This window comes from Leuciscus leuciscus (assembly GCF_965113295.1).
Source record: "Leuciscus leuciscus genome assembly, chromosome: 2".
In the NCBI taxonomy this organism is placed as follows: domain Eukaryota; kingdom Metazoa; phylum Chordata; class Actinopteri; order Cypriniformes; family Leuciscidae; genus Leuciscus; species Leuciscus leuciscus.
In genome coordinates, this window is record NC_138726.1 from 35044923 (window position 1) to 35062281 (window position 17359).

Sequence of the window (17359 nt, forward strand, 5' to 3'; positions counted from 1 at the left end):
TCAAGTAATTAAAGGACATTTTAGAAATAATGAAGACGAACATTAAAGTGAATTCATTGCCCTCATTCAAATACGAAATACGAAAATATCAATAATTTGGCTCTGTCCTAGTAACATCTCTAGGGGGTTAAATGTAGCAAGGTACACAAAAGGATTCTCTTGATAAATGAACTACAACATCTAAACTAATGGATGATTACATTCAAGAAAGAAAACTAATAGGAAACTTAAGACAAGGATGACTGGATACTAAATGAAGTAAAGACTCTGTTTCTGGTTTGTCAGCATGTGATGGCACCATACTGTGACAGGGAAATCCACACCTGTTCTTCAGTGAAGATTGAAGGTTACACAAGACTGAACTCGCTGATTAATGAAAAAAACTAAACAAACACTGCATGTTTATCATGTTTTCTTTGAACGTTTCAAAGATAATGTTTCTATTCACACCAGCATGCACTGTTTTGTGCATTACCCACGTCTGAACATGTGACTGGAGATATGAATTCAGGACTCATAAATTGCTGCGGTCACAATTTCAAGAAATTTCAAATGCTTTTATATTATTATATTTGCATAAAATATGACTCAGATTTGAGCTGATAACTATAGATTGAACAATATTATGTTAGTTGGCAACAGCCAAAATGTATAAAAAGTAGTTACCTGCAGTTGGTTAAGGCCCATTCACACCAAGAACGATGCCTACATATAACTATAACGAAAACTATATTAGTGTCCACACCAATGCATAATAACATTGTGTTTATTATAAGTGCACGCTGCAGTTCTGTCATCTGCCACTTTAAATGCTCGAGATCAAGGTTATATAAGGCATTATATACGGTGATATATAAAAATATTTATTATTGAAGGTGATTCGCTTTTAAAATACAAAATACAATATAAAAAATTATTTCTGAAAATTAAGTGTTTTAAGAAGAGGACCCATACTTTCTGATGCATTCATAAGAGTTGTTTATGACACATGCTCCTATGAAGGGAATTTCACACCTGTTCTTTTTCAGACAAGGTTAAACAAATCTGAACTCTTTTGCCCGTATTTGTCAACATCATTTTGATATGGACTCTAACCAGGGTATAAAACGTGTTGCTCTGTGAAGCTTGAGGGACTGAGGTGAGAATAGTGGTATGTTTGAGGTGTCTGTTCAAACATATTCCCATTTATGAAGTTGATGGATTTTTTGAGCAGAATAGGAAATTAAGGTTTTAAATACCTTAGTTATAAATAGGTTTTGTACCATTTGATAGGGTTATGGTGTCCACCGGAACTTTTTATTTAATTTAAAAATTATACTTATCATGGCTTTGTATTTTATTTGAGATTTCAGGTTTCACATGACCAATAGTGTATATGTAAATTCTGTCTCACCAAACTGATGTACCTTGGTTCTTTCTGCAGGTCTTTTATCTCTCTCATTATCTTTGGCTGCCATGTTTGTGACTAGGGTTACTTTTGGCCTGTTGGCCCTGCTGGTCTTCTCTGCTGAGGGGAAGGTAAAACACATAATTATACATGCAAACACGTATAGTACTCTGAAAATGATGCATGCAATTTCTTCATATACTAATTCATGTACTATTGAAGAATGTAATATGCTTTGACTTCACTTAATGTTTAAATATTTATTTTCAATGTCCGTGTTGTGTGTGGTGTTCTGGCTTAACTCACATTCAGCCTGGTAAGTCAAATACTCCAGAATCTCTAACTGTAAATATGAGATTGTAAAAAGCTTTGAGCTTTTTTGAAACATTAAATAATTCAGCAAAGACACAGTTTCTATATGATGAATTGACTGAAGTAATGTTGAATGTGTTGATGTGTTTTTATAATAGTCGAGGACAAGTCTGCTGAGCTGTCTGTATCTGAACTGCTGCACAGAGCCAACAGAGGCATTGGTATATACACACTCACCACTTACTCACCAGTAGACATCAAAATGTTGCAATTGTCCTTCATTAAAAAGTCCCAAATTAACTGTTTATGTGTTAGTTCCTGAAGCTGATGAGCCCAAGCTAATGGATGACATTGCTGTGAATGAGAAAAATGCTGATCCCTGCACCTCCTACGGCTGCCTCTGGTCCAAATACAGCGACGGCAAGATTTATGTACCTTACGTCATCGCCAACCACTACTGTAAGTCACCAATACTATGATTGATGTTTTTGTAGGCCAAATTCATGAAAGTACCCTTTGCATGCTGCTGAGATTTAATGAAAGGATGTAACTCTCCACAGTAGCAAATTTTTACCTCTTTGCCCTTTCAGCTTCCCGTGAGCTGGAGATCATCCAGCGTGGTCTGGACTCTTTCTCCTCCAGCACTTGTATCCGCTTCTTCCCCCGCAGCAATGAGAGAGACTATATTAGCATTGAGTCTCGCAGTGGGTACATATCACAACTAAAACCACAATCAGAAAAACCAACACAGAAATAGTTTCAAGATAAGGCAGAGACAAGGCGAAGACTATACAAAACTCAAAATTAATTACCATCAAAATGCAATTTGTGAAGAAAAGAAAATCAAGATGATGAAGAGATGAAGATAATATCTAATATGGGAAAACATTTTACAATTTATGGATCTCTGTCTCACAGATGCTACTCGTACGTTGGTCGTCAGGGTTATGCCCAGACTGTGTCTCTGGCCCGTAATGGCTGCCTTTACCACAGCACTGTACAGCATGAGCTGCTCCACGCTCTTGGCTTCAACCATGAACAGACCCGCAGTGACCGTGACAATCACATCCAAGTCGTCTGGGAGAACATCAGTGATGGTATTGTTTTTGTTGAAAGAAGAATACATGTATATAGTGTTATTAGGTTAGTTTATTTAATACAATAGATTTCTAGGTCCATAGGTAAAGTTGTGTTTGCTCATCAGACATGAAGTACAACTTCAACAAAATCAACACCCTGAACCAAGGGACTCCCTACGACTACAGCTCTGTGATGCAGTACGAGAGGTGAGTGAGCTCAAGAGGAGATGAGGTTTCTCTCAGTGTTCCAGATTATAATCTAACTCTAACATCTATGCCACTTGCTCTATCAGATATGCTTTCTCCAAGAATGGCCTTCCCACTATGATTCCCATTCCTAACAATAATGTTGCGCTGGGCACATCTACTCAGATGAGCCAGAATGACATCATCAGAATCAACAGGCTCTACCAGTGCTGTGAGTGTAACGACACAAACATTAATTAATTCTGAAACTTGTGCTTGCAAAATAACAAAAAATGACACATTACATTTGGTAGAAGTTTCAAAACATGACCAAAATGTATTTAATTCACATTAAAATGTTCCGTTTTTTATTTACATATTTAAATGTAAAGATTAATTAAATGAAACTTGTAATTAAATAGTTTTTTTCAACCTTGATGGTTTTCTCATTCATAGGAGCAACAGAGCTTGCCTTCAGCACCCAGATTCGCAGCCCAAACTACAACAACAATACTTCACTCAAGTATCATGGATGGTGTTGACTTCTGCACTTGAATCACCAATAAATTTTCAATCAAAGAGAACATCAAACCCAGTTGATTTTTTAAGACTCTGGCCTGACTGACTGTGACAAAAGGGATAATTCACACTGATTTAATAATTATAAAACAGTGTGAATAATCAATTTTCTGATGTCTTCTATAGTTTGCTATTTTAAAGATGACAATGTAAAGAAAACAACAATTTGAATAGTTATATTTTATTTAATTGACGTGGGAACATTTTACAAAAAGTTCAGTAGGCCTACCATATTCCTAAGTATTAAATGAAATTTTGAAGCTGTTGGGTCATATTTGGCTGAAAATGTCATGCTTACGTCCGTAAACACCTTTCCAACCCTTGTTACCGTCTGCGGAATCACCCATTGTCAAAATAAAGAAACTTCAATGCTATTGCACCGAATAACTTGCGTGTCATATTCATACCAAAAGCATAATTGAGAGTGTGTTTTGCTTTTATACAACAGTATACAATTTTACATCAATAAACAAGAAATTTATATTGAATAAATTATTCCTACCCACTTTTACAACCACTTTAAAAAACATTAAAAGTGGTTGTGACCAGAGAGATGGATTTTGGCCTCATAAATATCACATGGAGTGACAATTTTTTCCCCCCTCAAATTAGATTTGAGCTGATAACTACAGATTTGACTAAAATTGTGTGTTGGCTACAGTCAGAAATATATCACAGATATGGTATTTTATCTTATGATGTTTAAAAAGTATTTGTACAGTACAGCATTTATTAATTTATCAGTTTATCATGAGGGATGTACATTCTTATTTTATTCTGTGAACATATTTTGACTGTTGTGGTTTAATATAAACATGACATAAAAACATAATCCACATGAATTTGCCTGCATTACACTACATCAGATTTGAATTGTCTAAAGGAAGACACGCAGGCGTGCTCAAAGCATAGCAATGTGACGCAGCATCTCGTCAGGGAACCGGGGTTACATAAATTACCCTAAGATGTGCCCTTTCGAGGGAACTCAGCACTGAGTCAGTTGCTGACACTATGGGGTGGTTAATACCCACTACGCCATGCTGACCAATACCTGAGCACTGTGAAGGTCACCAAGCACAATCTTGTCTGGCTTAAGCACAGAAGGACTCGATGGGCCTTGACCCAGAGTAACCTAAATGCATCAGTAGCCAATTAGGACACATCCTGTAACACCACAGCCTTGCTCCCTAGAGGTGGATAAAGTACACAACTTCCTTACTTGAGTGAAAGTACAGATACTACTGGTAAAATATTACTCCGTTACAAGTAAAAGTTGTAAAGACCGATTTTTACTTCAGTAAAAGTACAGAAGTACTTGTTTTTAAAAGTAGCAAAAGTAAAAAGTAAATGTCAATGCATTGTTTTATTATTGTTGCATTGTAATACTTACAGTACCTTATGCCTCTGAATCTATGCCTGCCTACCTACCCTCATATTCAATATCACATTTATTTCTAGAACACAGTTCCAGTAGTGGGATTGAATGTGAGATTGAATAAGTGCACTCAATAACGTCCACAATGGTTTCGGACACCCAAATGGCTGTTCCCTCAAATAGTGCCCTATTTAAAGTTTTTTGGCTTTTAGTATGAATGTGTTAGCCTTACTGTTATCTATAAGCTAGTGTGCTCCAAAACAATGACAAAATTCGCATTTAGAAAACCAAACCCAACGTTGAAAATGAAAATCAGTTTGATGTCAGAATCCAACGCCAGATTGACATTAATCTCCAACGTTGGACAGACATCGTATTGTGGTTGAAAATGAAAATCGGGTTGACGTCAGAAACCAACATCAGTCGGGTTCTGACATCAACCGACTTTCATTTCCAACCAAAGTGCAACCCCTGCAACCAAAATCATCCCCTGGCTGACGTTACTACTTTCTACTCAAGGACCGTGACAGAATTGTAGTGGAGTAAAAAGTACGATATTTGTCTTTCAAACGTAGTGAAGTTAAAGTAAAATGTTTCCAGAAAAAAGAATACTCAAGTAAATTACAGATACTCAAAAAGTGTACTTAAGTACAGTAATCAAGTAAATGTACTTTGTTACTGTCCACCTCTAGGCGATAGGAAAAAAGTCTTGAAGCTTCCATGCTCATCCGTTTCTGAAACGGGGACTCCGGTCCGAGCCACCGCTACAGGACAGCCCAGAGTCCCTAAGAGCAGAGCTAGGGGAGAATAGACATAGCCTCAGCTAAGATCATAGCACCACATCTACCAGCCGAACATGGCAATAGCTTCAAGGCAACTCCAAATATAACCCAACCAGACCTGAACACAAGCCTAAGGGAGCAGCATACCAAAGGGAGAAAGAATTCTTCAGCTTGCAAGAATATCCAGACTAAATGAGCTGGAGAGAATGGGTCACTAAACGTGATACAAACCATTCCACAAAGCCCCACTCTGACCTTCAAGTAGCCTTGCTTCACTACCCAGTATGTCAGTTTGGGGAAGATGACAAATAAGAGAGTGGAAGTTCTTCATTTTGGATCAGAAAATGAATGCATCACAAAGAAAGCATTAAGCCCCCAAAAGTTCAAAAATAATAAAAAATTAAGTCTGTAAGTTTTAGTCCAATGCGATAACATTAACTAATATTTTCGTGAAAAAGAAAATCCTCTTCAGATCAGAATGACCCAAACAAGATAAGGGTTAAAAAGCATCCATTATTTATTGATTACTGTAATAAATATAAGATTTAATAAGAAAGGTAAACAATCAGCTCTGATAGATCATCAGGTTTGTGTCTGAAGTGTGTTCCTATTAAGCAACAAATGAGGGAATTTCACACCTGTTCTCTTTCAAACAACGTGTCAGCATGTTCACTGTACTATTGCATGGCCATATCTGTAAAGTTTGTATACCGTCTAGGTATAAAACCCACTTATGGCCATAGTGTTGCACTGGCGTTTGGAAATCTAAGGTAAGAGAACTGGTAGGTTTCCCATCTCTATATTTAAAGTCATTTATATTTTAGCAAATTGTCACATTATTTGAGCATCAGATGAGAAAAAGCACACGTTTATAATGATCATACAGTAGGCTATATAATTAAAATTAAGATGAAAATGTTTGGTGACCCATTTTATCAGATTTTCTCGTTGCATCTTCCTTGTGGGTCTAAAGTATTACAGTACTACACAAGTAATCGGAAGTTATGTTGAATTATGCTGTTACTTGTTTTTTACATGTCCTGTTTAAAAGCCAAAGTAAATCTTTTGCTCTGACATGTTATGAAATGAGCCCTGTGATGGACTAGCCACCTGTCCAGGGTGTTTGCCTTTGCCCAGTGACCCTATATAGGATAAACGGGTTTACAAAATGGATAGAAATTATAATAAGTTGATAAATATTAGTACAAGAACTGAACTGACCTTAATTTGAGGCATTCTGCCTAAACAGCTGTGCCCTGGTTCTTTCCACAGGACTTTCGACACAATGTTTGTGGCCAAGGTGACTTTTGGCCTGTTGGCTCTGCTTCTCGTCTTCTCTGTTAGAGCTGAGGAGATGGTAAGACGCACACACACACACACACACACACACACACACACACACACACACACACACACACACACACACACACACACACACACACAGTATTGACAAATGGGACATGTATTAGTATTGCATGCCTGCACCTCTCTGATACTAATTATTGTAATAATGAAGAATGTAAAATGATGAGTTTTGTTCTATTCCATGTGTGTGGTGCTCTGGCATAACTCACATTCAGACTGGTAAGTCAAATACTCCAGAAGCTCTGACTGTAAATATGAGATTGTAAAGAGTTTATAAATGAAACAATTCTGCAAATATTGAAAGTTTATACATGATGAACTGATTTAAGTAATGGTTTGTTAGTGAACATGTTGATGTGTTTTTATAATAGTCGATGACAAGTCTGCTGTGCTGTCTGTGTCTGAACTGCTGCACAGAGCCAACAGAGGCATTGGTATATACACACTCACCACTTACTCACCAGTAGACATCAATATGTTGCAATTGTCCTTCATTAAAAAGTCCCAAATTAACTGTTTATGTGTTAGTTCCTGAAGCTGATGAGCCCAAGCTAATGGATGACATTGCTGTGAATGAGAAAAATGCTGATCCCTGCACCTCCTACGGCTGCCTCTGGTCCAAATACAGCGACGGCAAGATTTATGTACCTTACGTCATCGCCAACCACTACTGTAAGTCACCAATATTATGATTTATGATTTCATTTAGAGACCGAAGAGAATAAAATTGCTATGCTGTTGCTAAATTTCAGGGAAGAACCTAATGCTTGAGTCTTAGAATCAGTGCCAAAGCATGTGAGTGAGAAGTAAGGCACATATTTCCATAGAAACCTTTGACCTTTGCCCTTTCAGCCTCCCGTGAGCTGGAGATCATCCAGCGTGGTCTGGACTCATTTGCTTCTGTCTCCTGTATCCGCTTCTTCCGGCGCACCAATGAGAGAGACTATATCAGTATTGAGTCTCGCAGTGGGTATGTAATAGAATTAAAATCTGAATCAGAAAAGCATCACAGACTACACAATAGATAAGTCAGAATAAACTTTTTTATGATCACCAACATAAAAAATGACAAGTAGAAGCCTTTAATGAGAATTACATTTGAGATGTGGGATGAGAATGAAAAGGATCCTTGTCTGATATCAAGAGATGAATTTTATTATCTGTCTCACAGATGCTACTCGTACGTTGGTCGTCAGGGTTATGCCCAGACTGTGTCTCTGGCCCGTAATGGCTGCCTTTACCACAGCACTGTACAGCATGAGCTGCTCCACGCTCTTGGCTTCAACCATGAACAGACCCGCAGTGACCGTGACAATCACATCCAAGTCGTCTGGGAGAACATCAGTGATGGTATTGTTTTTGTTGAAAGAAGAATACATGTATATAGTCTTATTAGGTTAGTTTATTTAATACAATAGATTTCTAGGTCCATAGGTAAAAGTTGTGTTTGCTCATCAGACATGAAGTACAACTTCAACAAAATCAACACCCTGAACCAAGGGACTCCCTACGACTACAGCTCTGTGATGCAGTACGAGAGGTGAGTGAGCTCAAGAGGAGATGAGGTTTCTCTCAGTGTTCCAGATTATAATCTAACTCTAACATCTATGCCACTTGCTCTATCAGATATGCTTTCTCCAAGAATGGATACCCCACCATGATTCCCATTCCCAACAGCAATGCTGCGCTGGGTACATCTACTCAGATGAGCCAGAATGACATCATCAGAATCAATAGGCTCTACCAGTGCTGTGAGTGACACATTACTCTCAAAATAATAGACCCCTACTATTTAGCATTGGATGTATAAATAAGTGATGGCCAAAGATTGCATATATTGCATTGTCTAGCAAATCTGTGATGAAATATTACACTCAAATATTTTAACTAATGTACACTTACCATTGTGTACATTGTGAGTATTTATGTATAATTCTTTTTATGTTTACCACCAAAATAAGTGAGGGAAACTTCAAACTGACCCTTTGTGATCTACCCATCTTTTAGGAGCAGTGGAAGTGCATTCAACACCCAGACATAAAGCATGCAGAGAAAACAATTCACTGAAGATCCAATGTTTCACTGATGGTGTTGACTACTGTGATGAACTTGCATCATTCTATCAGATGTATTATGCACAATTTTACACCAAATTAAAAGATTTTGAGTGAGTTTCTGTGAAGAAATACATAATTCACACTGTTTTTTAAAAAAATAAAGTATATTAACAATTTAATTTAAATGTAATTTAATAATAAAGTATAATAAAGTACATTTTCTATTGTTCCTTAGTCTATATACATTTGCTCAAATGAACTGAAAGCATAATTAAACAAAACTCAAGCATAATTCTTAACTCTTCAACATTGTTCTGAAGAAGCTGATTGATCCTGACTCAAGGTCAATGAATATGATCATTAATCATTGATGTGATGCATGGTTTTCGGCCCAGACTCTTTCAAGAAGCTATTTCAAAGTTTTAAAAACTGAAAGGCAGAATTGTCTCACTGTATCATAAATCTATTTTCAAAAAAGGGGCCCTTTCTTCTTCTTATTATTATTGGTATTCTTAGCCGCTATAATGAACAATTGACATCCTTGGCATGAAATAATATTTTTATGGTCATAAATAAAGACAACAGCAAAACAGAAAACAAATGCTAAATTTCTAAAAATGTATTTCACTTGCAAATAATTTTTTAATAAAATTACAAGTTAAGTTAAATATGTTATAAAGTTTCTCCAACTATCAAGCCGAGAGATTTGTTTGTTATGCTATTATCAACAAATATTGGATTTGATCTTTTTGTCAACTTGTTTTCTTTTAACTAGGACATGTTTTGTATTTATTTTTGGAACTGACTGATAGGCCTCATTGATCTGAGTTTATGCCCCCTTTGTAAGCTTCGGTGGCCGCACAAAAGGGCTTCCGATCACGAAGCAAAGATTATCCCGATGGCTGGTGGACGCTATCGCTCTAGCATACGCTTCTAGGGGCGTCAGAGCTCACTCCACTAAAGGCATGGCCTCCTCCTGGGCATGGTCTAGTAGAGTATCCATTGACGATATATGCACGGCGGCCAGCTGGTCTTCGCTGTCTACCTTCGCCAGATTTTATAACTTAGACATCCTTTCCGTATAATTGCGCCGGCCTCTGCATGAGCCAGGCCTTCTCATTAGGGTCTCTCCTTATCAATGCGTCATGTCAGACTTAGGCCCTTGCTTTTGGACCCTTGTTCAAGCATCCCAACTTGGGTCATATAACATGTCGTTACGCTTAACATAGCACGGCGTGATTGGATTGGTTCCCCGTAGCGTATAGCTACGCAATATGACTGACCGTTCGAAAGGGAACGACTCGGTTACTAACGTAACCTCGGTTCCCTGAGATAAGCGAACGAGTATTGCGACGATGGCCGTGCTATGGCGCACACGACTCTGCGTTCGTCGCTTCAGTCGATAAACCTGAATCTATGGCGAAATCGAGCATATTTTACAGGCGGACTCCGCGCTCAGCTCGGCGGGATTTGCACCGATTGGTTTGTGCAGTTACGCCGCTCTGCCATAGGTTCGTGCAGTTACCACTGACCAGCCAATAGCGTCCGAGTCTCTGCACTGTTATGGCTGTGCAGTAGCACTGCATTATTATACAAAAGGCTTCAGTATTCGGAGAAAATTGAGTTTTCCCCATAGCGTATCTACGCAATACTCATTCCCTTATCTCAGGGAACCGAGGTTATGGGAGCAAAGGAGTCATTTTTTTTTGTTAATAATGCGCACCGAACTGCTTAATGAACCGAGCCGCTCAGAGACGCTGAAAATTGTTATAACAGCAAGTCGCACGCATGCGCTTCATGAAACACAATGCTGATACTTAGCAATAAAGCGATTTCTATTTAACGTTGGTACATCGTGCAACCTGTTTGTATGTGTGACTGTGTATCATTCATGAGACGTAAATTTAGCTGCAGTGACTGCGTGACCCACCTCTTCCCAACCTGCGACCCACAGTTTGAAAACAACAATTACTCAAGTCGCCCCCTGTTGTTTCAAAGAATAAAGCCCAATTTATACTTCTGCGTCGAACTTACGCCGTAGCTACGTCGTAGGCTTCGTGTAGCGCACGTACCCTTCGGCGTACCCTGACGTGCACCTCTCCAAAAATGTAACAACGCGTCAACTCTACGCGGACGCAAGCGCTGTGATTGGTCTGCTAGGACCGCTCCCTCAGGTTTCACATGCTCCCTCTGCGCGCCTGAACGCGGACAACAACGCAGAAGTATAAATGAAAACCAACGCGTTGCCTACAGCGTAGAGGCTCCGGCGTAGGTCCGACGCAGAAGTATAAATCAGCCTTAAGGCCAATTTATACTTCTGCGTCGGGTGCGCGTAGAAGGTATGGCGTAGCATACGCATTGACGTGTACCATACGTCGTACCCTTCGCCATACCCTGACGCGCACCTCCTCAAAAATGTAACTACGCGTCGCGGCGACGCGGACCGCAAGATCTGTGATTGGTCGGCTGGATAGCATCGCGTTTCCTCCTACGCATTTCTGGAAATATCTTCTGCACTCTGCACCGCCCGCCCGCCATTTTTAAATTCCGAAGATCAGTGAAGAGCCATGGAAATAGACCAAGTGACCGAGAGATTGCTTGAAGAAGTGCGGAAATACAGCCATCTGTATGACTCCTTCAGTCGCCATTGCTCGTAGAAACCTAAACTCAAACCAGCCGCGAGGAATGTAAACACAGTGGAACATTAAAACCCACCCGCGCCAACTAGCGTTTCGGCGGTGAAACTGCAGAGCAACACAGACATTCGCAGAAGTTTAAATGCTCACGACGGCGTCGCCTACGTGCATAGCCTACGACGTACACTACGGCGTACACTCGACGCAGAAGTATAAATTGGCCTTTAATACAACGGCGAGCGCGTCAATTATAAACGCATCGTCCGTTTGGGGAGGTGAGCGCTGCGGAGCCAGGCTAAAGTACAAACGACTTAAGGGAGACCGTCAATCAATTTACCATGTCCCATTATGTTGGTAAAACGTGATGGCCCTGTCCCAAATGGCACACTTCATATGCACTTTCGGTCTTGTGAACTAATGGCTGTCGCGTGTCCGTGTCCATGAGACCGTAGGATGTCCCATTTGTCATTTTATGTTTCAGACGGGTACCCTTTGCGGACGATTTGCGCTCCCCTCGATGCGCACTTTTGCCGAGCGCGAGCCTGCACTGAAACGCGCTCCGCAGCAGACTTCTTCCCGACAGTCAAAGCGGCGTACGTCACGAAAGTGCGGACTCAGGGTAAGACTGCGAGTGTTTATTTGGGTCACGGCCGATAGCTCATCATCAGTGACGGGTTTTAGCGCAATTTTGAACTAGTATCTGTATCATACTGGATCTGTAGCCTATATTCAAGCGATCGCAGTGCCAAAGTTACACAGTGAAGAGTGGGAGAGTGAGCAACTCTCAAAACGCGAATTACACCTGGAAGAGCATCGTAGAAGGTACATGGTCATATCTTAACATAAACTACCCGACTTGTTTCTTCTGATAGGCAATATGTTTAGTTTTTTGTGTGTGTGGTTTTTTTTTTTCCAATAGTAATAGATCCCACTTTAAGGAAGCATTCCTAAAGATTTGTTGTTGTTTATTTTATTTTTTATTAACCACCAACTTACTGTAAATTAAACAGATGTGGTGTAATGGGAAATCTGAAAGTTGGCGAGATATCAGTATTTGCTCTTTCCATCAGAGAGCAGTTGACATTTATTCACCATTATCACATCAATTTTTTCTTCTGTTTATACAAATCTTATTGAGACTTATGGCTGTCCCCTTGATGATACACTTTAGGTTGGTTTGCCATTTTCCTAGAGAAATCCTCTTAGTCAATAGAAAACCAATACACTGTTCTCAGATTCAAAATAATGAGTGATCTTGTCACTACACTCAAAAAAATGATTTTTCAGTTTTGTTCACTTTACCTGAACAATTCATGTTGAAATAATGCCATTTTGGCTATTTTTCATTTCAACATGATTGTGTCATGTTAAACTGACTTAAAACTGTCACTCGTTGGTTTAACATAAAGTTTTCATTTTAAAAGTACATGTTTCAATCACTTAGCTCAGTCAAACTGTTGACTGAATAAAAAAAATATATATAATAACTTACATAATATTTATAATTTATTTTAAATATTTTTGTTTATTAATTTATAGCTTGATTATAATTATAGAAGTGCAATTAAATGGTTATTGGTGTTTTTAGGTTTGTTATTTGTCTTAAATTGCTGTTAAATCAGACTGATACAAATAATGTTTAGTAAAAGTCAATCACACATATAAAATGTGTGTTTTTATAAAGTCAGCCGGACTGAATGTCAAAACAGCCTGAAAACAAACCACATTCTCAACCTAAAGGAAGCGGAAATTTGTTGTTACGCAATTTGCATATCCTGGCGGCAACATTCATAAAATACGTTAATGCTGCGCATGTCTCAAATAGTTCGCCACGCCATTACTGGAATATAAGCTTAAAACAAACAGGTACGTGTTCATCCATTTACATCACTGTTATTAGAAACAATATTATCAAACTGTTTTATGATGTCGGTTGATACTAATGTGTTATTTTGACAGAATGCACGATTGTAAGCCTAAATGAGATGGCCGCGCCATAAACTGTATTAAACAGCACACGAACAGGTAACTGTTAACTTAACTCATCTATCCATTTGCATCAGTGTTGTTAGAAAAAATATTAGCCAACAGTTTTATTATATTGGTTGAACGTTATGTATTTATGGCCTGATTGCACTATTTTAAGCCTAGATGACCGCGCCATCAACTGAATTAAACGGCAAACAAACAGGTAAGTTAACTTTTTCGTCCATTTGCATCAGTCTGATTAGAAACAATTTTAACAACTGTTTTATTATGTCGACTGATACTGATGAATTTATGACAGAATCCACGATTGTATGCCTGAAAGAGATCACCGCGCCATAACAGAATTAAACATCAAACGAAAAGGTATGTGTCTAAGTTTGCACATGTTTGTTAGTTTAATCATCTATCTTTGCACTCTGTTCATTTTCATGGCATCGATCAAAGATATTATAACAATGTTGTGTTGTGTGGTTGATGGTTCAGTGCGTTTTTAAAGCATTAATGACAATTATTATTGGTTACTGAATATTGTTAATAATAATATCAATAATGGGTATTTAAGCCTTTGGTTGCTAGAATGGTATGTATGGCTAATAATTTTTAGTTATTCATATTTGTTATTTGTGTCTTTCAGAACCACACACATTTTAAAGTTGTATAAACTAATATAAATACTGACTGTAACCAGTACAGTAGGCCTACAATGTGTTTTTTTTTTTTTTTATGGTCTCATTTTACAACTCTCATAGAGAAAACCATGAATTTGACCATTTTTGAATCTGTTCAGCTATCTGTTGAAGCATAAGACAGTCGTTGAAAGTTGTCTTATGAATCATAAAAATAAACTCAATAAATGTTGCTTAATTGTGTTACATTACCATAATTTTGTGTTTTGCCTTCAAGTGCAAAAATGGCATTGATGTCATTAGAACTACGATCCTGACATGACTACTATCTCAAAGGAAGAGTCAGCTGATGATTTGAAGACACACAAGGTAGGACACATGTCAGGACTACATTATATTTACTTAGGAATACTTTATCCTTTTAGCATAAATCAGTATGTCATTAGAATAAATGTATGACTTGGATAGTGCACCTAAAAATAAAATGAAAATTGTCATGATTTACTCACCCTCATGTTCCAAAACCATAATTTTGTTCATCTTAAGAAAAATAAATAAATAATATATTTCATACTTTTTGTCATTTTATCCATTGGAAGGCTTGTATAAAACTGCTTTATTCATATGGATTAGCTATATCTTTATGTACTTATTGAAGCTAAATATTGATTGTCTATAGACTTTTGATGGATGGTCCATGACATAAAATATTTAAAAAAATATAATTTGTTCCAAAGCTGAACAAGATTCTTGTGTTTGGTATGATGTGATAGTGAGTAAATGATGACAGAATTTTCATTTTGGGGTGAACTATCCCTTTCAAGTACCACTTTACTCTCTACTTTGTAATAAAGAACCGACTGATGGCAAATTACATGTTGTTAATTTTTTTTTTTTTTTTTTTTTTTTTTGCTCTAGAACAGTGGTTCCCAAACCTGTCCTGGAGTACCCCCAACACTACACAACATTTTCTTTGTCTCCCTAATCAAACATACCTGATTCAACTCATCAGCTCATTATCACATGGGTTAATGAGCTGATGAGTTGAATCAGGTGTGTTTGATTAGGGAGACAAAGAAAACATGCAGTGTTGGGGGTACTCCAGGACAGGTTTGGGAACCACTGCTCTAGAACATTCAACCGATAAACCCCTGACATTTTTTCCCAATAAAATCCTTCTGACAAACTGGAAGACGTGTTGTTTAAAGTACTACAGGGTTTTAAATGGGCACAAACCCTACTGAATAAACACTACTCTGATCCTTCACGCCTTTATTTTAATTTATGAAAATTTAAATGTCTGCCCTCACAAGGGTCGTTTTTATGATATGTGGTGACATACACTAACACTTTCTTTTTTTTCTTTCAATGCATTTAGAAAAAGGAGTTTGACCAGGTGCAGCAGTCACCATCATTGCTGGTGAGGAGGAACGTTGTCTTTAAACTCACTGGATGTTTTGATTGAAGATGAGGTGGTGATGTCTAAGTCTTGGTCAGTGCACTGCTGCTGTTTTTTGCACTTATTTATGCCCTTATTTAGAGAACACTAACTTCTCAAAGTTTATTCATAAAGTGCTGTTGAATCTAGAGGAAACATTTTACTTAAAAATGGCCCAGTCTGTTTCAGTTATTTTATTAGTATAATATTATTTTATATTTACACATTTTAAACAAGCATATTTCCTTGTTTGTGCAGTTTTCACTTATTTGGTGAAAAAGTCTGATAATATTGTTTTAATGTTATATATATTTTTACTATAAAGCCCACTGATTTTGTTTTATGCCTGAGAATGTTTTGTGAAGTAAATGTTGTATCTCAATAAATACTAAATAAGAATATCCTCCTGGTCTGTCGTAATTGCTTTGTACCAGTGTTCTTTGATAAGAAAAATGTAAGCAAGATGAGAAAATAGGGAGACTTGATAATGTTTAATATTCTATTATGTTGGTATTTTAAACAACTTTCTTATATGTAGGTGTTTATGGGTGAGTTACCATTGTGGTAAAGTGTCGAGCATGTGCTTCGGTGAAGGACCTGCTAAGAATTCAAGTTGCTTTAAAAGCAACTCCAATGGGATTGCTAGTGATGCAATCAGTACCATCTTTAGACTGCCAACATCGTATGTATTAAAAGAAAAGCTATATATAGGTTGATTGTATGTTATTTTAACTCTTGTGTGTCTATTAAATAGACACAAATAAATAACTCTTTGGCTGAACATGATTGAAGCATGGACAGTGGTTCCACATGATGGAACCATGTTATCTCAACCCAAATACTTCATGTTGGATAAACTTAAGCAAAGTGAGTAAACTCAATTAAAATTAGACTCGTCCAAATAACTTGATTTAATCGTGTCCAAATAACTTGATTTAGTCTTGTCCAAATAACCTGATTCAGTCGTGTCCAAATAACTTGATTTAATCATGTCCAAATAACTTGATTCAATCTTGTCCAAATAACCTGATTCAGTCGTGTTCGAATAACTTGAATCAATCACGTGGAACCACTGTCCATGATTAAATCATGTTCAACCAAAGAGTCATTTTTTTAGTGTACTTGGCTATATTTTAAAAATTATTCTTGCACAAAAGTGGAGAAAACTAATCCACTGTAGTATTTTGACACGTTTCGTTACAATTCACACACCATCTGACATGGGGTGTTTAGGTTGTGTGTTTAGATGATGTTTCATCAGAAGAGCACACAACAGAGTATGAGGCAAGTGTTTTGCACTGTGTGAAAAACATAATTCTGAAGAAATTTCAGAAAATGAAATTTTTTTATTACGTTGAGGTCACTTAAGGGTCACCATGTCCTGCTGAATTAGGTACCTACATCACAGCGTCTTCAGCAGAAACACTTTATGAATAGATTACATAAATTATGTCTTTCGAAAGGATAATTTTTAATTTTGCTGTGAATTTATTTTTATTTTTTCATTGTTTGAGCATAGTGATTTTTTAAAAAAAAATTTTTGAATTT

The 17359-nt window shown here is 37.5% G+C and overlaps 2 protein-coding genes and 1 long non-coding RNA gene across 4 annotated transcripts; all 3 read left to right on the plus strand.

The window, feature by feature from the left end:
* The first annotated feature begins 1111 nt into the window (after positions 1-1111).
* Positions 1112-3555, plus strand: LOC309490418 (low choriolytic enzyme-like). Its single transcript, XM_082159573.1, has 9 exons — positions 1112-1150; positions 1424-1518; positions 1869-1920; positions 2015-2158; positions 2290-2407; positions 2618-2796; positions 2904-2985; positions 3072-3196; positions 3421-3555. Coding segments are annotated over exons 2-9 (765 nt in total). The 5' UTR covers positions 1112-1150; positions 1424-1455; the 3' UTR covers positions 3423-3555.
* Positions 3556-7432: 3877 nt separating this feature from the next.
* LOC309490410 (high choriolytic enzyme 1-like) lies at positions 7433-9192 on the plus strand. Its single transcript, XM_082159564.1, has 7 exons — positions 7433-7499; positions 7594-7737; positions 7918-8035; positions 8237-8415; positions 8524-8605; positions 8692-8816; positions 9073-9192. Coding segments are annotated over exons 2-7 (624 nt in total). The 5' UTR covers positions 7433-7499; positions 7594-7619; the 3' UTR covers positions 9075-9192.
* A 3827-nt stretch (positions 9193-13019) lies between these two features.
* Positions 13020-16232, plus strand: LOC309493414. Of its 2 annotated transcripts, none has more exons than XR_014203909.1 (5): positions 13020-13624; positions 13718-13783; positions 13905-13949; positions 14046-14110; positions 14651-14742. It is a non-coding gene; the product is annotated as an uncharacterized lncRNA (long non-coding RNA). The 2 variants fall into 2 exon arrangements; XR_014203910.1 differs by lacking the exon at positions 13020-13624 and adding an exon at positions 15505-16232 and having other exon boundaries at positions 13634-13783.
* Positions 16233-17359: the final 1127 nt, after the last annotated feature.